The 20404-nt window shown below is 36.8% G+C and overlaps 1 protein-coding gene and 1 pseudogene across 1 annotated transcript in view; both read left to right on the top strand.

The window, feature by feature from the left end:
* Positions 1-20404, top strand: part of PCGF6 (polycomb group ring finger 6) — a 34568-nt gene that overhangs the window by 4108 nt on the left and 10056 nt on the right. Inside the window, exons 7-9 of the mRNA XM_049645673.1 lie at positions 4656-4683; positions 13022-13120; positions 19677-19763. Coding sequence (XP_049501630.1) covers positions 4656-4683; positions 13022-13120; positions 19677-19763 — 214 coding nt within the window. The remainder of the gene's footprint in view (positions 1-4655; positions 4684-13021; positions 13121-19676; positions 19764-20404) is intronic.
* On the top strand, positions 639-13092 carry LOC125932931 (40S ribosomal protein S12-like; annotated as a pseudogene).

Genomic DNA, 20404 nt, shown 5'->3' with positions numbered 1-20404 from the left:
AAAGTAATGATTGCGATTCCCATGGTTTCTTAAAATATGTTTATCACACGTATTTATCCTTAAGCAATGATGTAGAGTTGCTTTTGCCCATTTAAAAACTTTAAATGGTATCACTGTGTTTTCCAACTTGTTTTATTCACTCAGCATTGTGTGATTGATCCATGAGGAAATGTGTAATTCTAGTTGATTCATTTTCACCATTGCCTGGTATTCCCTTAAAATAAATATACCGTAATTTATCTTTTCTTGTACAGTTGAACTTATAGCTTGTTTCCAGTTTTTTGTTTTTTTTTTTTTTTGCTGTTATAAATAATGTTGCTTTAAACATTTTTGTACATATCTCTTTGTGTATATGTGAGATCGTTCTCTAAGAGTATAGATTTGCTGAGTTTTAGGATATATTTGTTTTCAACTTTACTTGGTTTTGCCAAATTGTTTTCTGAAGTGGTTGGATATCTTTCCAATTGATATAAATTGCTTCTTTCAAACTTTATATGTAGCATATGGTATATTCTATTATATTGCAACATTGTTAAATACAGTATCATCATAGAGTTGACATGTATCAAACTGCAGTTTTCAAAATTCGTACATAGTTTGCAGAATAAACTAACATGCTTTTTTTAGAAAATCTAGATTTTCCATTTTGTGTCGCTGATGACTATTTTACTTTTCAGTAACTTTCTCCTTATAATTCTAGATTGCCTGTATCATCTATTTAGTATCTAGCTTGTGCTATGTTGTGTTTACCTCTTTATGTGGTCAGTCACCCTATGTTCTCGGCTGATATTAAGGACACCTAAGGGGCGAGAACACAAAGCCCATGTAGTAGTGGTTGATAACAAAATAATCCCTTTGGAGGAATGAACAGAAACTATGTAATACCAAACTTTAAACAAGCAATTTCTGATAATAAAGAATGTGTTCCAATCTAAAAAGGACCTGGTTAAATAATGGTATATAGCACATGAGTATGTGCTAATGTAACAGCATATATGCTTAAATGGAACAATCAACAAAATAAGAGAATACATCGCATGTGCCCATGTATGGTTTTTTTTTAAAGAGCATGGTGGGAAATATGTGTATATACATTTCTTTTTTACATGCACAGATCATTCCTGAAAGGACATATAAAAGAAATGTTAATGTGTTAATGGCAGTTGCCTCTAGAAAAGGGCAACTGAAGTCTGTGAGTCTACAGTAGGGAAAAAGTCTTTTCGTTGTGTTTGAATTTTTACTATGTAACCTGATTTTTTGTAAGTCTGTTTAATTAAAATTTGAAAACTGAAAGGAGTTTATATTTCTAAAAAATATTTTGGGGAAATGTAAGGTTTTCTACTGGTACACAGTAAGAACTGATGATCAATTTTTTATACATTTTTTGAAAAGTGGCAGGGATGTAAAGATGGCAAATAAGTGATGGGTATGCCACCATTACCTCTGTCTTTGCCCGCAGCAGAAATCAATAATAAATCATGGCAGGCTTTCCTGATGAGTGAGGATTGACCACAGTACTCCGGGCAGTCATTAACACTTACCAAATTTGTTTCATTAGCAAATTTTCCCTGCTGTAGAATAAAGAGCCCTCATGCTCTTTCCCTGCCATGGGGAGTCCCAGGGAGGCAGAGGCTCTGTTGCACTCAAGCTTCGCTCCACCGGTAACCCACCACCATGGCTGAGGAAGGCATTGCTGCTGGAGGTGCAACGGATGTTAATACTGCTTTACGAGAGGTGCTGAAGACTGCCCTCTCCCGCGATGGGCTGGCGTGTGGAATTCGCCAAGCGCCAAGCCCATCTTTGTGTGCTTGCATCCAAGTGTGATGAACCTATATACGTCAAGTTGATGGATGCCCCTTGTGCTGAATACCAAGTCAACCTAATTAAGGTTGATGACAACAAGAAACTAGGGGAATGGGTGGGCCTATGTAAAACTGACAGAGAGGGAAAACCCCATCAAGTGGTTGGTTGCAACTGTTTGGTGGTTAAGGACTGTGGCAAAGAGTCTCAGGCCAAGGATGTCATTGAGAAATACTTCAAACGCAAGAAATGAACAAATAAAAGACTTGGTTCTTGTTCTAAAAGAAGAAGAAGAAGAAGAAAAAAAGAAAAAGAGCCCTTGCTTGGAGTAAGGGAGGATCTAGGTTTAAATCCTAGCTTTTCTGTTATCTAGTTTTGTAAACATTAACAAATTGCTTTTTGTTTATTCACAAGATGTTAAGGTCCAGCTACATACCAGCACAGCACTCTGCTAGTGGTTGAGAATATGGGTTTGAAGAAGTCAGCCATGGCCTTTGCCCTCACAGAACTTCTAGTCTCAGAGCTTCAGCTTCTCTATCTGTGAAAAGAAAGAATTGAGCCTTTTGTGTTGATGATTATGATGAGTAGTCTGACTCATAATATAGCCCTTTATCCATTTTCAACTGGTTGAGGGGAAAAAAGCTTTCAGAGTGGCAAGGAGTCTTTTTGAAAGAAAGCTTCCAGAAGCAGAGAGTCCTTTTGAAGTCACCAGTCCCCAGAGTTCACTACATGGAAAGGCTTTTATGTTCTCACAGAAGTCAGGCTACTGAGGGTAACACATAGGCAGCTCTCTCATGGCAGGACAAGCGCAGATGAGTTTTAACCTGATGCAAGTACAAAAGCAAATTTGGTCCATCTGTTGACCCCACTTGAGTTGGAGGAGCAAAAAAAACCGAGGTAGGTTCATCTCGTGGGCAGTGACTTTTCAACCACTGGAATATGAAGCTAGGTGCCCCCCTAAATTGGGTATGCGTGTCTTGTGATATTTAGATAGTCTTGTACTTCTTGTTTTTGTTCTTCAGCTTGTGTGTAAAGTAGAAGATTATAAAAAGAAATAACCTCAGGCAGGCAGTATAGTGTATATAGAAACCATAGACTTTGAAAAGTCTCAGTAACTAACGGTATATAACCTTTGGGATGTAGCTGAATTCTCGTCAATTTCTGTTTTTCTAAACTGGGAATCATAATAGCATCTAACAGGAGTGTTTTAAGTATCAATTTATGGTATTCCTACCATGTCTAAACTATTAACAATGTATGAATATTGAAATAATGCAGGGTCATTCAAAAATAAAGGTTAAAGTACTCTGTGGTCCTGTAATATGTACATCTGCCTAGTGAATAAAATGGACTCACATGAGATCAGTATGATACAGCCAAAATTTAATGCAATCTTCAGCTCAGTAACACTTAGTCGACCAGGGAGTTGCTATCCAACTGTACGCTGTATTAATCCAACTAGTGTATTATGTTGAGCTCTGGGCACTACATTTTAAGAGAGAGGTTGGTAAAATGAGGTGTAACCAGAATAGCAAAAAGTTAGAAAACCATGTCATATGTGGTAAGGGAAGGAACAAAAATAGTCTGAAAAAGAACAATCCTAAGCCCCTTAAATTAATTTCAGATCTTTAGAGGGTTATCATATAAAAAGAAAAGTTGGATCTAGTTCACAAGAGTACCAAAAGACAAAATTAGGACTAGTAGGTGTAAGTTACAGGGAGAAACATGTTTGATTCAGTGCGAGCAAGCCATTTCTAACCAAGTTGCCCACAAATGGAATGAACTAACTTGTCAGTTGAGAAGTTCTCTCTTTAGGTGCTTAAGCAGAAGCCAGATGACTGTACATCATGGATTCTATAGAAATAATTCTTGTAACAAGTAGGATATTTTATTTTACAACGCTAAGTTTATATTATATATTTTAGGTTTATATTACATTCATATGTATATATATATAACATTTATATTAACATACTGTGTGCTTATAATGTAGCTTTTATGTTATCTTTTAATATATTTCTTTATTATATTTGTATTATAAGAATATTTTGTAGATGATGCAATTGTGGTCTGGCCTACTCTTCACAACACTATAGGAAAGAATGTGGGTTCTGATGCTAGGTACACATGAGTTGGAAGTACTAAGCTTTATCACTTAGTAGCTCTGTGACCTTAAGTTACTAAACCTCTCTGAGGCTAATTTTCCTTATCTGTAGAAGGGAGATACTAATACCCGATATGCAGGGCTATTATGAGGACTAAATGAAAAGCATGCATCTTCTATGAAGACCTAATACAATGCCTGTGCATAGTAGATGATCAACAAAAGTTAGAGCCTATTGTCTCCTCATGACATAAATGTAATGGACTTAAGAAGTCCCTTTGCACTTCTAGGTGAAGAGCAAACAGCAAATCATGCCCATTATGCTATAAGCAAACTAACGAAATCTAGTAGCCTTCTTGTAAGAAATCTATCTTGTAAAGGTTACTGTAAAGAGAAAACACATTAATTATGATAGGAAAAAAAGAAGTCTTACTTTAAATTGGAAAATGTTAAAAAAAAAATAAATTGGAAAATGTTAGAATGTAACATGCGGGGGAAACCTAAATATTAAGGATATACTCTTCACTCCTGGAAGTATACAAAGTAGTGTAAAATAGCGGAGAAAACTGCCTTTACCTTCCAGTAGGTGGCAGACGTGACAACCACATTTCTTTATTTCATAAAAGGGTAGGTGGTGGCGTTTTAAGATTAAATTGATGTTCCTCGAGCATTTATATCCATGTTATTTTTCTGTGTTTTATGATTTAACGTATAGTTTAAAATGTTGATTAATTTTGCTTTCATTTTTCAGTGCTAATGAAGGCACGGGACATTTTAAGGTATTTTATTTTCATTTACTTCACAGGAAGACCCTGTAGTACACAATTTGGTAGTCAGATTAGCAATCATGGAGATTGCTTTCAATTCCAGTAGTGTTTTGTGAATAAAAGTGGTAGAAATACGAAGTACGTTCAGTAATGCTGTCATAATAAGTTTATGAGAAAAGAGTTAATACGTAGGGATTTGTTATTAATACAGGACAGTGGTCTAAGGAAATAGAAGTGAGATATTTCTAAAACTCTAAAACCAAATACTAGGATAATTTGGTGATTTAAAAAAATGTTTCAAAGCATTTTTTGCATGGTTGGCATTTGGTTAAATATGAGCTTAAATTTTTATTTGCACATAACATTTTGGGCTCAAGGTAACCTGCCCTAACTTGTAACTTCATTTACTGAATTTTTAGAAGAATGAACTCCTTTGTAACATACGTAAGTTCAGAGTTGTCTCAAAGGCTCTATTATCACAGGTCCCATTGTACACAGTGTTGCTCCTATAGGATGAGTCATTCAGGAAAAGCTAACTTTTTTTTTTTTTTTTTTGAAAGGGTAACTTTTTAAAAAGGGTTAAATCAGGCCTTATACTTACTTGGGATTGTAAATATATAAGGAAATAGCTTTGATCTGTTTGGATTTTTAGTGACTTTGTCAAAGTCTGTACTAACACTTGGGTGGATTATATCTGGTTCGGTATACTGTTTTGTGAATACAGTTGCTGAGAGACATGAACTACAGCACAGGAATAGGTGGCTACTTCTGTGGATGAAGTATATTATAGATGTTTCCCAGAGATCACAGTGATGGAGGGGATGCAGTGTTAAGTTTGGTAACTTTGAATTTATTCTAAGTTGTGAAAAATCAAATTTATGGCAATTAACTTTAGGAAGTTCTTTCATAGTAGTGTGGTGGGTGGGAAAGTGGCATATAAGTTTCTGTATGGGTCAAATATAGTGTCCTATGCTCCTAGAGTTTGCTAAAGATGTTTGTCCAATCATCTGTAGTAGCCAGACACCCAAGAGAGTGTAAAAACTTCATGAAGAAAGAGCTAGAAATTAATTAGCCTGTTGCTTCCACAAAAGCATATGGACCTAGAATATTTAAGTAGTTCCAATCCTAACAAATTAGAAAAACATGACAATACCACCTGTAAAGTATTCTTGCCAAAACAAACAAATGTTATGCTGATCACACTCCTAGATTTAATTACTAATTTACAAGAAATCCAGGGATGTTAAATGACACTGTAAGAATATAATAAGCCAAATCTAGACAATGGAAACAATTCTGTTTGTTCAGAATAAAAGGGAGAGGTGAAGAGGGAACATATAGATAGGATGATTAATTAAAAGAGACTCAAGGGATGTAACTAACTACAATGTATGGAATTTATTTGGATTTGATTTGAAAATGAACTGTAAAAAATTTATGAAAAAATAGCCCCAAATTGGAAACACCCCAAATATCCATCAATTGATGAATGAATAAACACAGTATGATATATCCATACAACAGAGTATTATTTGGCAATAAAAAGGAATAGAGTACTGATACATGCTACAACATGGATGAAGTTTTAAAATATGTTAAATGAAAGAAGCCAGGCACATATGCATGATTCCATTTGTGTGAAATGTCTAGAGCAGAGAAATTCATAGTAACAAAGTATTATAGATGGGTGGTCGCCGTAGTCTCAGGGCAAAGGGAGAAACTGGGAGTGATTTCTAATTGGTGTGGGGTTTCTTTTTGGATGATGAAGATGTTCTGAAATTAGATAGTGGTGATGAGTTGCACAATTCTACCAATAAACTAAAAACCATGGAATTGTATACTTTAAAATGGTGAATTTAATGATATATGAATTATATATCAATAAAGCTGTAAAACTTTTAAAAAGTAAGCCAAGATCTGATGGAAACTTTGAATAGAATTATTGTTCATAATATATTTAGGGTATGTATTTTGAGAGTATAAAAAATGTATCGATAAAAATACATGCATAAATTGGAATTTTAGTTTGAGTCCGTATTTGGTTTAAATTTTTTTCATGAAATCTGTGTTTTATTTTTGTTTTCTCTTTAATGGTAGCCATAAAAAGAGTAAAATCATTTCCTGCTGGGTGAGAAAATTGAGACAATGGGTGAAATTTGAACATATACTAGATATTTTTTGATATCAAGGGATTTTACAGTATGATAATGGTATTATGTGTTTTTAAAGAGCTCTTACCTTTTAGGGATACATACTGAAGTATTTACAAATGAAATAATACATCTAGGGTTTGCTTCAAAACTAATGGGGGCAGGAAGTAGTTGCAGTAGGAAATGAGTGGGGTATATTTAAAACAAAATTGGCCTTGAGTTGGTAAAGCTAAGTGATGGTATGTAGGAGTTTGATGATACTATTCTCTTATAGTTTTGAGGCATTAAATTTTCAGTTTTAATTGATGATACAGATGTTAATTTATAGGTTTTATGCCTATGAGAAGTGATGATGAATCTGTTGGTTCATATCTTTGAGTTTAAATAAATATGTCTGAGCAGGTTGTTAAACTCTTTACCATGTAGACCTGTAGCATGAAAGTTATAAAGCCTGTTTGCTATATTCAATTTCAAAGTGTTTCACAAGGCAGTAATACAGTCCAGATAATTTTTCCCAGGAGTCATTTTTTTTAACTTTTAATTATGAAAAATTTTAAACATAGTGAAAAGTAGAACCTCCCTGTCACCCAGCTTTACCAGTTAACTAATGGCCAATTTAATCTGTACCTCTGTCCACTTCCCTATTATACTGAAACAAATCCCCAGCATTTTGCCACTTCATCTGTAAATATTTTAGTATTTAAAACAAATTTTTTTTTATTACTTATTTTTGAGACAGAGAGAGACCGAGCCCGAGCAGGGAAAGGGGCAGAGAGAGTCTAGAGAGGGAGACACAAAATCCAAAGCAGCCTCCAGGCTCTGAGCTGTCAGCACAGAGCCCAATGCGGGGCCTGAACCCATGAGCTGTGAGATCATGACCTGAATCGAAGTTGGACGCTTAACATATTTCAGTATTCTTGAAAGAAGACTCTCTTTTTTTTTTTTTTAACGTTTATTTATTTTTGAGACAGAGACAGAGCATGAATGGGGGAGGGGCAGAGAGAGAGGGAGACACAGAATCCAAAGCAGGCTCCAGGCTCTGAGCCATCAGCCCAGAGCCCGATGTGGGGCTCGAACTCACGGACCGTGAGATCATGACCTGAGCTGAAGTCGGATGTTTAACTGACTGAGCCACCCAGGCGCCCCAAGAGTCTCTTTTTTTTAATGACCATGTATCATACCAAAAAAAAAAAAAAAAAAAAAAAAGTTACAAAAACGTCATTGTCATGAAAGATAAAAATAAAGTGGCAGATCTATTCTTTATTAAAGATTACAGAAACATAACAAAATGCAATGTGTGATCCTTCACTGATATAAGAACAATTTACAATGGGTATTAGACAATTTATAAAAGAATTTGGACTATTTAGATAATTGTGTTGTATTAATGTTAAATTCCTGAATATTATATATGTTTCATGATAATTATATTGTAGTTATACAGGAGAGTCCCTTTATTCTGAGAAAATAATTGCTAATATGTTTAGGAGTAAAATATCTCAGTGTATGCACATAAATCATGTGGTCCAATAAAAAATTAACATGCACATATACATACATGCATATAGATTAGAAGAGATAAAGCAAATACCGCAATATATCAACAGTTTGTAAATTAGGTGAAAGCTATCTGGGTCTTCATGGTACTATCTTAAAACTTTGTATGTTAGTCATTTTACAAAAGGTTGGGGGTGGTGAATGAGATAAATTAACAATATTTTTAAGTTTATTTATTTTGAGACAGAGAAAAAACAGCGGAGGGGCAGAGAAAGAAGAAGAGAGAGAGAGAATCCCAAGCAGGCTCCACTCTGTCAGCACAGAGCCTGATGCAGTGCTTGATTTCACGATCTGTGAGATCCTGACTTGAACCGAAATCCTGTCAGATGCTTAACTGACTGAGCTCCCCAGGTGCCTCCAAATAACAGTTTCTTACTGTGAAGTACCTATTCATTGTTCAAATTTTTCATTGCGTCAATTACAGTGGGTGTTTCTCTCTCTCACTCTCTTTTTTTTTAAGTTGGTATATTTTAAGAGAGAGTGTGTGTGAGTGGGGAAGAGGCAGAGAGAGATGGAGAGAGAATCCCAAGCAGGCTCTGCACTGTCAGCACAGAGCCCATTGTGGGGCTAGAACCCCACATGTGGGATCATGACCTGAGCTGAAACCAAGAGCTGGTCGCTTAACCAACTGAGCCACCTAGGCACCCCACTTTTTTTTTTTTTTTTTTTTAAACACTTTAAGTCAGGATCCAGATGAAGTTCACACATTGTGATTGGATATGAATGTCTTCAAATCTTTAGGTTTTCCATTTCTTTTTTTCTTGCAGTTGTTGATGACAAGGAGTCATTTGTCCTGTAGTTTTCTATAGATTGGGTTTTGATGTTGTATCACTGTGGTATAATTTGGCATGTTCTTCTGTCTTCTTTCTTTCCCATAAACTGATAGTTAAGTTCAGAGTGTTGATCATACAGGTTTGATTTGAAGGGATCAAGAATACGTCATAGGTGGTGTTTCTGTCTATCTAGAGGCACATAATATCTGGTTGTCTGGATCTCTTTATGTTAGCAACCATTGGTGCTCAATGTCTAAGCCCATTAGCTTAATAGGGTTTGGAAAATGATGCTATCATTCCTGTTTTTTTAAGATTTTAATTTAAAATAATCTCTGCATCCAATGTGGGACTCAAACTCACAACCTCAAGATCCAGAGTCACATGCTCCACTGACTAAGCCAGTGAGGCCCCCCCCCCCCGCCCCCACTTCTTTTACTAGTTAAAATACCTTTATAAAGAGAAACTTTCTTTCCTCTATTTGGTTAGCCAGTGGAATCGTTTTTATAGGAAAGGCAAGATAAATGCTTGATTCTTTCCCTTTACTTACCAAGCTCAGAGTAATGAGTTGGTTCATGAGCGTACTCCAGTCTTGGCCAAATCAAATAGGTTTTCTTGTTTTTGTTTTTACTTTAGTGTGAACTCCTAAATTTAAACATATTTGTGATTTAAACCTATTTTATTTATTACCTTTATTGGTGTTCAAATTGTCCTATCATAGGTATCATAGTCTGTAATACTTTCTTGCTATCTGATATGACAAGATGTTCTATGTTCAACTTGTACATCTCTTGTCCCCCAGACATGGAATTAGTCCTTTCTCCAAGGTGTCCTAGTTCCTTTTGGTGTTTTTTTTTTTTTTTCCTTAATGTTTGTTTATTTTTGAGAGAAGGAGAGGGAGACTGAATATCCAAAGCAGGCTCTGTGCTGACAGCAGAGAGCCCAATGTGGGGCTCAAACCCACAAATTGCAAGATCATGACCTGAGCTGAAGTCAGACGCTTAACCAACTGAGCCACCCAGGTGTCACCCCTTTTGGTGGTTTTTAAAAATCAATCTGGCTACTGGGGGTTCACCTACCTATTGGGTACATAACAGTTTCTAGGCCTTTTCAGTTGACAGAAATAGGAATTTTTTCAAGGTAAAGTGTAATTATGAGTTGGTATCATCTCTTTAAAAGATCTGTTTAGTGTTATGCATTATCTAAAGCAAGAAAATAACTTTCCTAAATCTCCCTACAGATCTAAACTAGCTTATTCAACTTTCTTATAAAATTGGCCTTTTGTGTTATAGATGGTAGGGAAGATTGCTGTCTGTGCTTAATTTCAAAGAGGTATAAATCTGGATTTTTTTTTTTTTCCTATTTACAGATGGTAGGAGACTATGAGGTGTAGCAGAAAAGATAAGAGTTGACTATGTAGGTGAGAACTGTTCTAGAGCTTTAAGCAAAACAACAAAAACAAAAAACCCAAATTGTCTTCTAAAAAACTGAATGTGAATTATATGGAGGAAAAATCCAGTTAACTTGTGAACCTGGGGCATGAGGACTAAGTCAGCCACATGAGAACCCTGGCTTTGAAAGCCAAGACACGTTTTTTTTCTCTTTCAGGTGTTGGCAGATCTCATAATTCTGTTCTAGGTGATCTAAAAAGTACAGTATTGGGGCATCTGGGTGGATGGCTCAGGCAGTTAAGCCATCTGACTTCAGCTTGGTCATGATCTCACAGTTGGTGAGTTCAAGCCCCACATCAGGCTCTCTGCTATTATCACAGAGCCTACTTTCAATTCTCTGTCTCTCTCTCTCTCTCTCTCTGTCCCTCTGATGCTCGCTCACTCTCTCAAAAATAAACATTTTTTAAAAAGGTAAAAAGTAATAGTATTTATAACTTTAGCTAAGTTGGATTAATTTTAACAAACGCCTAGGGTGAGGTGTTCACTAAGAATTTAGAAATGAGAGAAATTGGACTGTCCTCTGCTGGTATACCTGAGGTAAGCCCAGAGAATTAACCTTCAGAAATGCTCTCTAGTTCAGCTGAGCGTCTGACTTTTGATTTCCGCTCAGGTCATGATCCCAGGGTTGTGGGATCAAGCCCTGTGTCCAGCTCCATGCTGAGTTGTGGAGCATGCTGAAGATTCTCTCTCCCTCTGTCCATCTACCCCACTCATTTGCTCTTTCTCAAAAAACAAAAAAACAAAACAAAAAAAAAAACACTGGTTGCCAGACAGGCATAGCTAGATAATTCAGAATAGCAGCTTCTCAAGGTCCTTGATAGGATTCTTATGCTAACCAGTGCCACCTACAATGAGATATTTTCTTGGGGACTCCACCTGGGGCACGGCTGTACCTCCTTAGACTGCTTTAGCTTTGTGAGATGATTCCTGTACTTACAATAAAAGAGCGTGAAACTTTGCCATTTTAGTCTAGATTGAATCAGTATCCCATAACCATGGGATGAGGGTCTCTTATATAGACTTTCTTATGTAAGAGTCAAGTTCTTTTACATAAAGAGTGACATGATCACAACACACCAGTAGTAAATATGTGCCAGGAATTGTTAATAGTTATTTACATACATTAACTCACCTTCCTCTTGATAAAATCTGTGAGATGTAGTAGGTGCTATTATTATCTCTTTCACAAATGGGGACAGAAAGGTTCATCATCTTGCCCAAAGACTTAGGGCTTGACAATGGCAGAACCAGGGTTTAAACGCAGGGGGTCTGTTTCTGGAGTATCTGTGCTTAACACCTATGCTGTCTGCTGCACTGTGGTAATAAGGGGTAGCGTTACTATAAGGGAATATCTTAAGGAACCAAACTACAGATAAGAAAGCTTGAGTGCTGTCATTTGAGACAAACGTGCACCTAATCTATTGTTCATGTATTCCTAAAAGGTACCCTTTTAGTTCTGATGACCTCAGCTTTTCCTTTGTGTTAGAGAGTAACATCCTTAAAACTGCCTTGGAGATGGAGTGCCTGGCTAAGTGTTAGCTTTTCCTTTAAGACCCTGTGGCATCTCCCCTATCACCTTAGACCATCGGATCAGATTCCAGCCACATATGTCTAGATGTCAGTCTTTTTATTTTCCTCGTAAAAAAGAAAACCGTTTATTTTGGAAAATTTCACACTTACACAGAAATAGACAGAATGGTAAAATGAATGCCCACGTACACGCTCAGCTTCAGTAATTATAAACTCACGGCCAATCTCGTTTCATCTATGTCTTCACCACTTCTCACAATTTTAAAGCAAATCTGAGACATTTTTATCAGTAAATAATCAGATTTGTTTCTAAGAGATAAGGACTTTTTACAAACAGAATAGGGATACTACAGTTTTGAAAACTAATAGTAATTCCTTAATCAAATATCCACATGCTACTTAAATTTCCAAAATTATCTCATGAAAATTATTGTATAGGTTTGTTTAAATCAGGACCCAAATGCGATCCATACATTGTAATTGGTTGACATATCTCTTATTTATATTCTTCACATCTTTTTCAGTCTAGACGTTCCTTCTCCATCTTGTTCTTTTTTTCCCTTGCAGTTTTTTTGTTGAGGATGCTAGATTGTTTTAGACATAATTTAGTCTTAGATATTCTCTCTCTGTCAATACATTTTACTCTTAAGTTTTATTTTTGATGAGGTATTAAACCAGTAAGCTTTTCTATTAAAAAAAAATTATTGACATACTTTTCAGAGGGGAAGCTAAGCAAAAATTCCTTTTTTCTTCTTTGGTAGGTAAATGAGCTCAAATTTCATAGTAATTTTTTTCATAAATCTGTTGAATATCTTTATTATAAAATTTGCTTTATGATTTATACATTATATGTATTTATTCTGAAAATATTTATTTATGTTTATTTTTGTAGCCCTTGGAAAAGAAGTTTGTCCGAGTTTCTGGAGAAGCAACTATTGGGCATGTAGAAAAATTCCTCAGAAGAAAAATGGGTCTTGATCCAGCTTGTCAGGTAGAGTATATGTGTGTAAAAGGACAGATGAAGCTGTGAGATTACCTTTAGTATACTGAAGAAATGCTAAAAAGGATTGCATGCTGTGGCTTTTATGATATGTAGATAATGTAAATGCTAATTAAATATTGGGACACAGTGATTCCAGCCCCACTTGAATCACATTTGACCAACTGTCTGCTTCTCACTGGCATTGGTGACTGACTACCTGTCAGTGTCAGAGAAGAGCTGAGAATACGAGCCTCGGTTCCCCAAGGCTGTCTCTTTGATAGTGCAGAAGGTTGTTTATCACCCATCCTCTTCTCTTCAGAGGACATCCTTGCGTTTGTGACAAGCTAGGTCCAAGACACCTAGAAAAGTGAGATAGCTGTCTAATAGAGACCCTATTTGTTTTTTGAGCATTAGGAAAGATCTCCCATTCTAGCCATGTAGTATGTTCTTGTTATAAGGTAGAAACTCGAACCTCATGTATTGTTGAACATAAAGTCTAAATAGAATGTGGGTCACTGACAACGCACATCTGTATAGTTTTGCTCTTTCGTTACTTAAATTTTAAAGAGGATTTTGTTCTCCATCATGTGTAAAATTTGAAGAAATAATTTTTATTTAAAACACTATTTGCTATTAAGTTAACAGATATTTCTCATGGCAACTGAAAACTGGAAATAACTTACCTGGCCACCTTGTAGCCACAGCTTACCTGAGGTTATTGCTAGTCTTCTGGTAACTAACTAGATGGGGCGCCTGGGTGGCTCATTCGGTTAAGTGTCCAACTTCGGCTCAGGTCGTGATCTCGCAGTTCGTGAGTTCGAGCCTAGAGTTGTGCTGTGTGCTGGCAGCTCCGAGCCTGGAGCCTATTTCAGATTCTGTGTCTCCCTCTTTCTCTGCCCCTCCCCCGCTCACATTCTGTCTCTGTCTCTCTCTTTGTCTCAAAAATAAATATTAAAAAAAAAAAAAAAAGGTAACTTATTAGAGACCCCTGGACAAAGAATTGTAAGTGATCCCATAACAGTCTATTATTTCTAAAAGCAGAATTCAGAAGAGTGGCACCTGATTATATAAAGTAAGAAATGCCACCCAAGAGGGCTTTCTGTAGGGTATAGATTACTTCCTCTGTGGCTAGATACTGATCAGAACAGAATTACCATTTATAAGTTTCACATGTGGTGTTTTAAGAAATGTGGTTGTCAAATTGGTTTGGCTGTGTAAAAATGTAGGTTTTTTCTTTCATATCATAGAATTCAAGGCTTTCAGCATTTTGAAATAAAATTTTATATATATACGTATATATACATATATACACACACATATATAATATATATATATATATATGTGTGTGTGTATATACGTGTTTATTTTTGAGAGAGAGAGAGAGAGAGAGAGACTGCAAGTGGGGGAGGGTCAGAGAGAGGGGGACAGAGGATCCAAAGCAGGCTTTGTGTTGACAGCAGTGAGCCTGATGTGGAGCTCGAACTCATGAACTGCAAGATCATGATCTGAGCTGAAGTCAGATGCTCAACCAACTGAGCCACCCCGGCACCCCTGAAATAAAATTATATAAAATTTGTCTTCAACATTTAACTTTCTGTCAGTTCTTGGCTTTCTCGGTAAATATTTCTTTCCTATTCAGGGACTATATAGGTGGCAACACTTATAAATTACTATTTCACCAAAATGTTGAAATGATGGAACAGAGAACTATCAAATATGCAGATTGTGACTAAAATTGTTTAGACCTTCTAAATCCAAGAGAGAGTAAACAAGAGTTACTTCTAATACGAACAGAACATTGAGCTAGTTAACCATTAATCAAAACAAAATGCTTGGTGAACCCAGTCACTTGAGCCTGCTGTGCTGATCTTCTTTAAACCAGTTATTCCCAAGTAGGAAATGTGTGCTCTGTTTATAGGTATGTGGCCTTCACTTAGGGTTATTTCTAGCAGGAATGAATGATTACTACAGGACTGTTAAGTAATAAACTACCTTAAAAGTTATTTGTGGCATACCAAAATAAAAAAGGAAGACAATTCTGATTAAAAAAATACAGATCATGTATTCTTACAAGAGATTTAAGTTACTTCAAAATCAGAAATCAGTAATTGTCTGGATAGATTCCATCACATAGAAATCCGAGTGCCTCTGGATTACTGTGGTTGAGTCAATGGTATATTGAACTCATGTCTTATTTTATTTTGTCTTATAGCTACTCTTGTGTTCCTGCATACATTGTTTGATCGTCAGATCTTATTTTTGTTTTATGAAACGAGACTTAGAAAATAAACATCACATTGATCACTAAAAATTCTTTATGTAGAATAAGTGATGTTAGATTTTATTGTTAATCCTACCATAATTAATTCCATCTTAAAAGATAGGTTATTATTTATTTAGGATATGAACTTAACCTTACTATTAAATGGTTTCCAAATCAATTTTTAAACAGACTCTAATGCATCATATGGTATGTCCCTACCATTTATTTATTACCTATTGATGCTAAATTGAGCATCTGTGTACTTGGCCTTAAGAGTACAAAGATGAGAGAGAAAATTTATGCCACCAAGGGACTTGCTTGTAGGGAAGATATACAAGAAAACAACTGAATGACAATAGGATATGGTGAGTGTGACAAGAGTGCAAGAGTGAATGATTTAACTCTGGAGGAGTCAAAGAATGGACTTGAAGAATGTATAGGAATTTGCCAGACGAAGAAAAAAGACTTTCTGTCAAAGAAGAGCATGTGTGAACAAGTATGCTACTAGCTCATTCAGTGAAAAATCCTATCTTGGAATCTGTAGTGTGATCTTGCTTGTAAAAAAAAAAGGGGGGAGGTGGTTTGGGGCCCCTCGGTGGCTCAGTCGGTTAAGCGTCCAACTTCAGCTCAGGTCATGATCTTAGGGTTCATGAATTCAAGCCCCACGTTGGTCTCTGTGCTGACAGCTCAGAGCCTGGAGCCTGCTTTCGATTCTGTGTCTCTGTCTCTCTCCGCCCCTCCCCTGCTTACACACTGTCTCTTTCTCTCTGTCTCAAAAATAAACGTTGAAAAATTTTTTTATATGGGTTTAAAAAAAAAAAAAATACAGGTTTTTCCTGCCTTCTTAGACTACCCTCACAGTCTGATTTCTGCTCTGAGGTTAGAAATATTACAGTTAACCTTTCTGCCTGAGACTTAGCTACTCCAGAGGTAGAAAGATTATACAGGAAAAGAGTTAATAAGCAAACCTGAGGCTGCTCTCTTTAGAAGGGACTGCTTCTACAGTTGGCCCTTGCCTACCTAGCATTTTGGCTTGCAGAAAGTTCCCAGTAAGGGTGTTTCACCATGCCTACACCATACAATGGATCTGTGATGAATACCTGCTTTCCTTCTGGGAGTCTGGAGCTTAGTACTTGTTACAGGCAGAGAATGCCAACATGAACAGCCCTCAGTAAAAACCCTGTACTCTGAACTTCAAATGGGCTTCCCTGGGCAGAAACATTGCACAAGTGGGCTGCATTTCCAGTGCTAGGAAAAGGAGTACTCTGGGTGTATCTTCTCCTGAACCGAGAGGGGGACCATAGGAAGCCTGTGTGTGGATTTGTCCAGACTCCACCTACATCTTTTTCCCTTGCTGATCTGGCCACATATCCTTGCTGTGTTGCTGAGTCCGTGAGTCCATCTACAAACTACCAAATATGTGGGTCATGTTTGTGGGAACCCAGAGATGTGACTCTGAATGAAGTAATTTATGAAATATTTACAGTCAGGTAACTTTTAAAAATCAGTGTTGTAAAATCAGAAGCAATTTAAATGTTTATCAGGGAAATGGGTTTATAGATTATGACATATTCAGGGGCACCTGGATGGCTCAGTTGATTGTCCAACTCTTGATTCCAGTACAGGTCATGATCCCAGGGTCATGGGATCGAGGTCCGCCTTGGGCTCCATGCTGAGCATGGAGCCTGTTTAAGATTCTCTCTTTCCCCTACTTGTGCTCTTTCTAAAATAAAAAATAAATATAAAAAGTTATGACATACAGTGGAACACAATGTAGCTATTAGAGGTAACCTTGTACTTCAGAGATGTCTATGCTATATTAAGGTTTTTTGGGGTTTTAAAAATTTTTTTTTAATATTTATTTATTTTTGACAGAGAGACAAAGCATGAGCGGGGGAGGGGCAGAGAGAGAAGGAGACACAGAATAGGAAGCAGGCTCCAGGCTCTGAGCTGTCAGCACAGCCTGACACAGGGCTCGAACTCACGGACTGTGAGATCATGACCTGAGTCGAAGACGGACGCTCAACCGACTGAGCCACCCAGGCATCCCTAAGGCTTTTTGGTTTTTAAATAAGTTGTAGAACAGTTTACGTGGCTTGATCCCATTTTTTATTTTTTGTTAATTTTTTTAATGTTTGTTTTTGAGAGAGACAGAATGCAAGCAAGGGAGGGGCAGGGGGAGAGGGAGACAGAATCCAAAGTAGGTTCTAGGCTCCAAGCTGTCTGCACAGAGCCTGATACAGGGCTCGAACCCATGAGCTGTGAGATCATGACCTGAGCCAAAGTTGGACACTTAACCGACTGAGCTACGCAGGCTCTCTCATGATCCCATGTTTAAAAAACAAAACAAAAATCCCACATGGGCACATAGCATCTAGGGCCATCCACATCAAACTGTTAGTAACTGCCAACTTCTGGGGGTTAAGATTAAGTTGAAAAGAAAAATACAGTAACCAGACCATAAATGTATACCATGGGGAGAAGCCCATGAAGAGTGATGGTCTCTGGATTGCTGAATACTTAAAACATGATGATAGTTTCCAAATTCTTTAGTTTTTCATGGATCTGAGGTCTGTGCACAAAATATTCTATCATAGCTTTCAAATCATCTTGCAAACAAGGCTTGCTCTGCCAATGTTGAAACTAGTAGGTGTGAGACACAAAAGCTGGTACTAATTGGGGGCACCTTGCTGGCTCAGTCAGTGGAGCATGTGACCCTTGATCTCGGGGTTGTGGGTTCGAGCCTCACATTGGGTGTAGAGATTACTTTTTAAAAATCTTTTTTTTTTTTTTTTAAAGTTGGTACTAATTGGAGTTTATGCCTTAAGATCTAGCATGTGCGTTGACAAACTGGCCCATAGGCTAGATCTAGCCTGCCATCTGTTTTTATAAATAAAATTTCATTGGAATGCAGCCATACTAAGGCTGTTTTCATGCTATTGTGGCAGATTTGAGAAGCTATGACAGAGATCCTAGGGCCTACAAAGCCTAATATATTTAGTGTCTACCCCTTTATAGAACAAGTTTGCTAACCCCTGATGTGCACTTAGGCTTTGGAGAAAGATAGACCTGGGGACAGACCTGGGTTTAGATCTGGACTTTACTAGTTACTAGCTTTGCGACTTTAGGAAAGTTAAATGTCTTTACCTCTTAGTATTTTTATCTGTAAATTGGGCATTATAATACCTAGCTCACAAGAATGTGAAGATTATATACATAGTATAACATACGGTATACATAGTGGCTTCTCAGTGAAATTCAACTGCTTTTATGATTCTTCCCCACCTATGCTGAAGCTTTCAAGGAGATTAATAACGTTGGCATTGGACAGGAATTTTAGAGTAAACAGAATTTGAAAGTAGGAAGATCTGGTTAGAAGGGGATTTCAGCTTTAAGCCCAGGGGTAGCCGCTGAAAGGATGCTAGGAACACTGAGAGGTATTATGAAGAAAGAAGCCGCAGGACTTTTTAACTGATTGCGTATGAGAAGAAAGGGAAAGGAGAACTAAGAGTCAGAGGTGATATTCTATTCTGGGTTAGAGGACAAGAAGAACTGTCACACCATAAACTAAACAGTGACGTTAGGAGATGTAGTCAATGAAGGGATCTATATGAATAAGACATCAAGAACCTGACCCCATTTTAAGGCAATGGGAAAGGAGCACTCCTTGAAAGACAAAGAAAGATTGAAGATTTGCATTTCTGTCTTAGCAAGTAAGTATACTGGAATCTTACTCCCTTGTAGTATGTCACTGAATATCATTCTTACTAGAGCATTCACCATAAAAGATTTATCTTAGAACTTTGACTTCCCAAAGAACTAAAAAATCTTAAGATGTTCCATTCATAAAACAGCTCCCTTAGTGTGCACTTGATGTCACTGTTAGACTCTTCATTGTTGGAAAGTGAGATAGTCCTTATAAGAGAATTATTCAAGTAACTAAAAGCCTTTTTAAGTATCATATACCCTTTTAACAATTTTAGCGTGGAACTTAAAAAAATGTACCTTCCCGTGCTGCCTTATGCTGAATATATCAAATGTGATTTTATTTATTCTCAGAGATTCAAGGGAACATTTTGAGTGCCTGCTGTACTATACTATTATCCTGCTATGTCTTCTAATACCCCTTCCATTTTACTTTATTTTTATAGCAAGTTTTTAAAGTATGTCTTGAGAGTGTTTAATCTGTCTAAAATAAAATAGCAAAGTCTAGTTTGGAAATAACTATGTAGGTTTTTCTTAATTTTTTTCATATGGTTTTTTGAAGCAGGAAAGCAATCTGATACTCTTATTTGCCCACAGGTAGATATCATCTGTGGCGATCACTTGTTGGAGCAGTATCAGACCCTAAGGGAGATCCGACGTGCGATTGGTGATGCAGCAATGCAGGTGGGTCCTAGACTTTATCGTACTTCTGCCTGACAGGCACGTTGTTTAATGAAAGAAATGTTATCAACGGTTTTAATAAAGGTTCCATAATTTTCTTTTTTTTTTTTTTTTTTAAGTTTATGTATTTTGAGAGAGAGAGTGCAAGAGGGGAAGGGGCAGAGAGAGAGAGCGAGAGACAGACCTGAGCCAAAATCAAGAGTCGGACGCTTGACCGACTGAGCCACTCAGACACCCCTCGGTTTGTTTGATTATAGCCATCCTATTGGGTATGCAGTGGCATCTCGTAGTGGTTTTGATTTTATTTCCCTGATGACTAATCATGTTGAGGATCTTTTCGTGTGTTTACTGGCCATTTGTATATCGTTGGAGAAATTTCTATTTAGAACCTTTGCCCATTTTTAAAAATTGGGGATTTTTATTATTGAGTTATAAGAGTTTTTCATATCTTCTGTATACTCGTCCACTATCAGATATCTGATTTGTAAAAATTTTCTCCCATTCAGTGGGTTGTCTTTTCATTTTCTTTGTGATGACCTTTGAAACACAAAGTGTTTATAATGAAGTGCATTTTATCTGGTTTTCCTTTTGCTCCTTCTGGTTTTGGTCTTTTTTTTTTTTTTTTTTTTTTTTTTTTTTTTTTT

The sequence above is a fragment of the Panthera uncia genome, chromosome D2, assembly GCF_023721935.1.
Source record: "Panthera uncia isolate 11264 chromosome D2, Puncia_PCG_1.0, whole genome shotgun sequence".
NCBI lineage: Eukaryota > Metazoa > Chordata > Mammalia > Carnivora > Felidae > Panthera > Panthera uncia.
The sequence above is the reverse complement of the archived record's forward strand: the minus strand, read 5'-3'. Positions and strand labels throughout refer to the sequence as shown.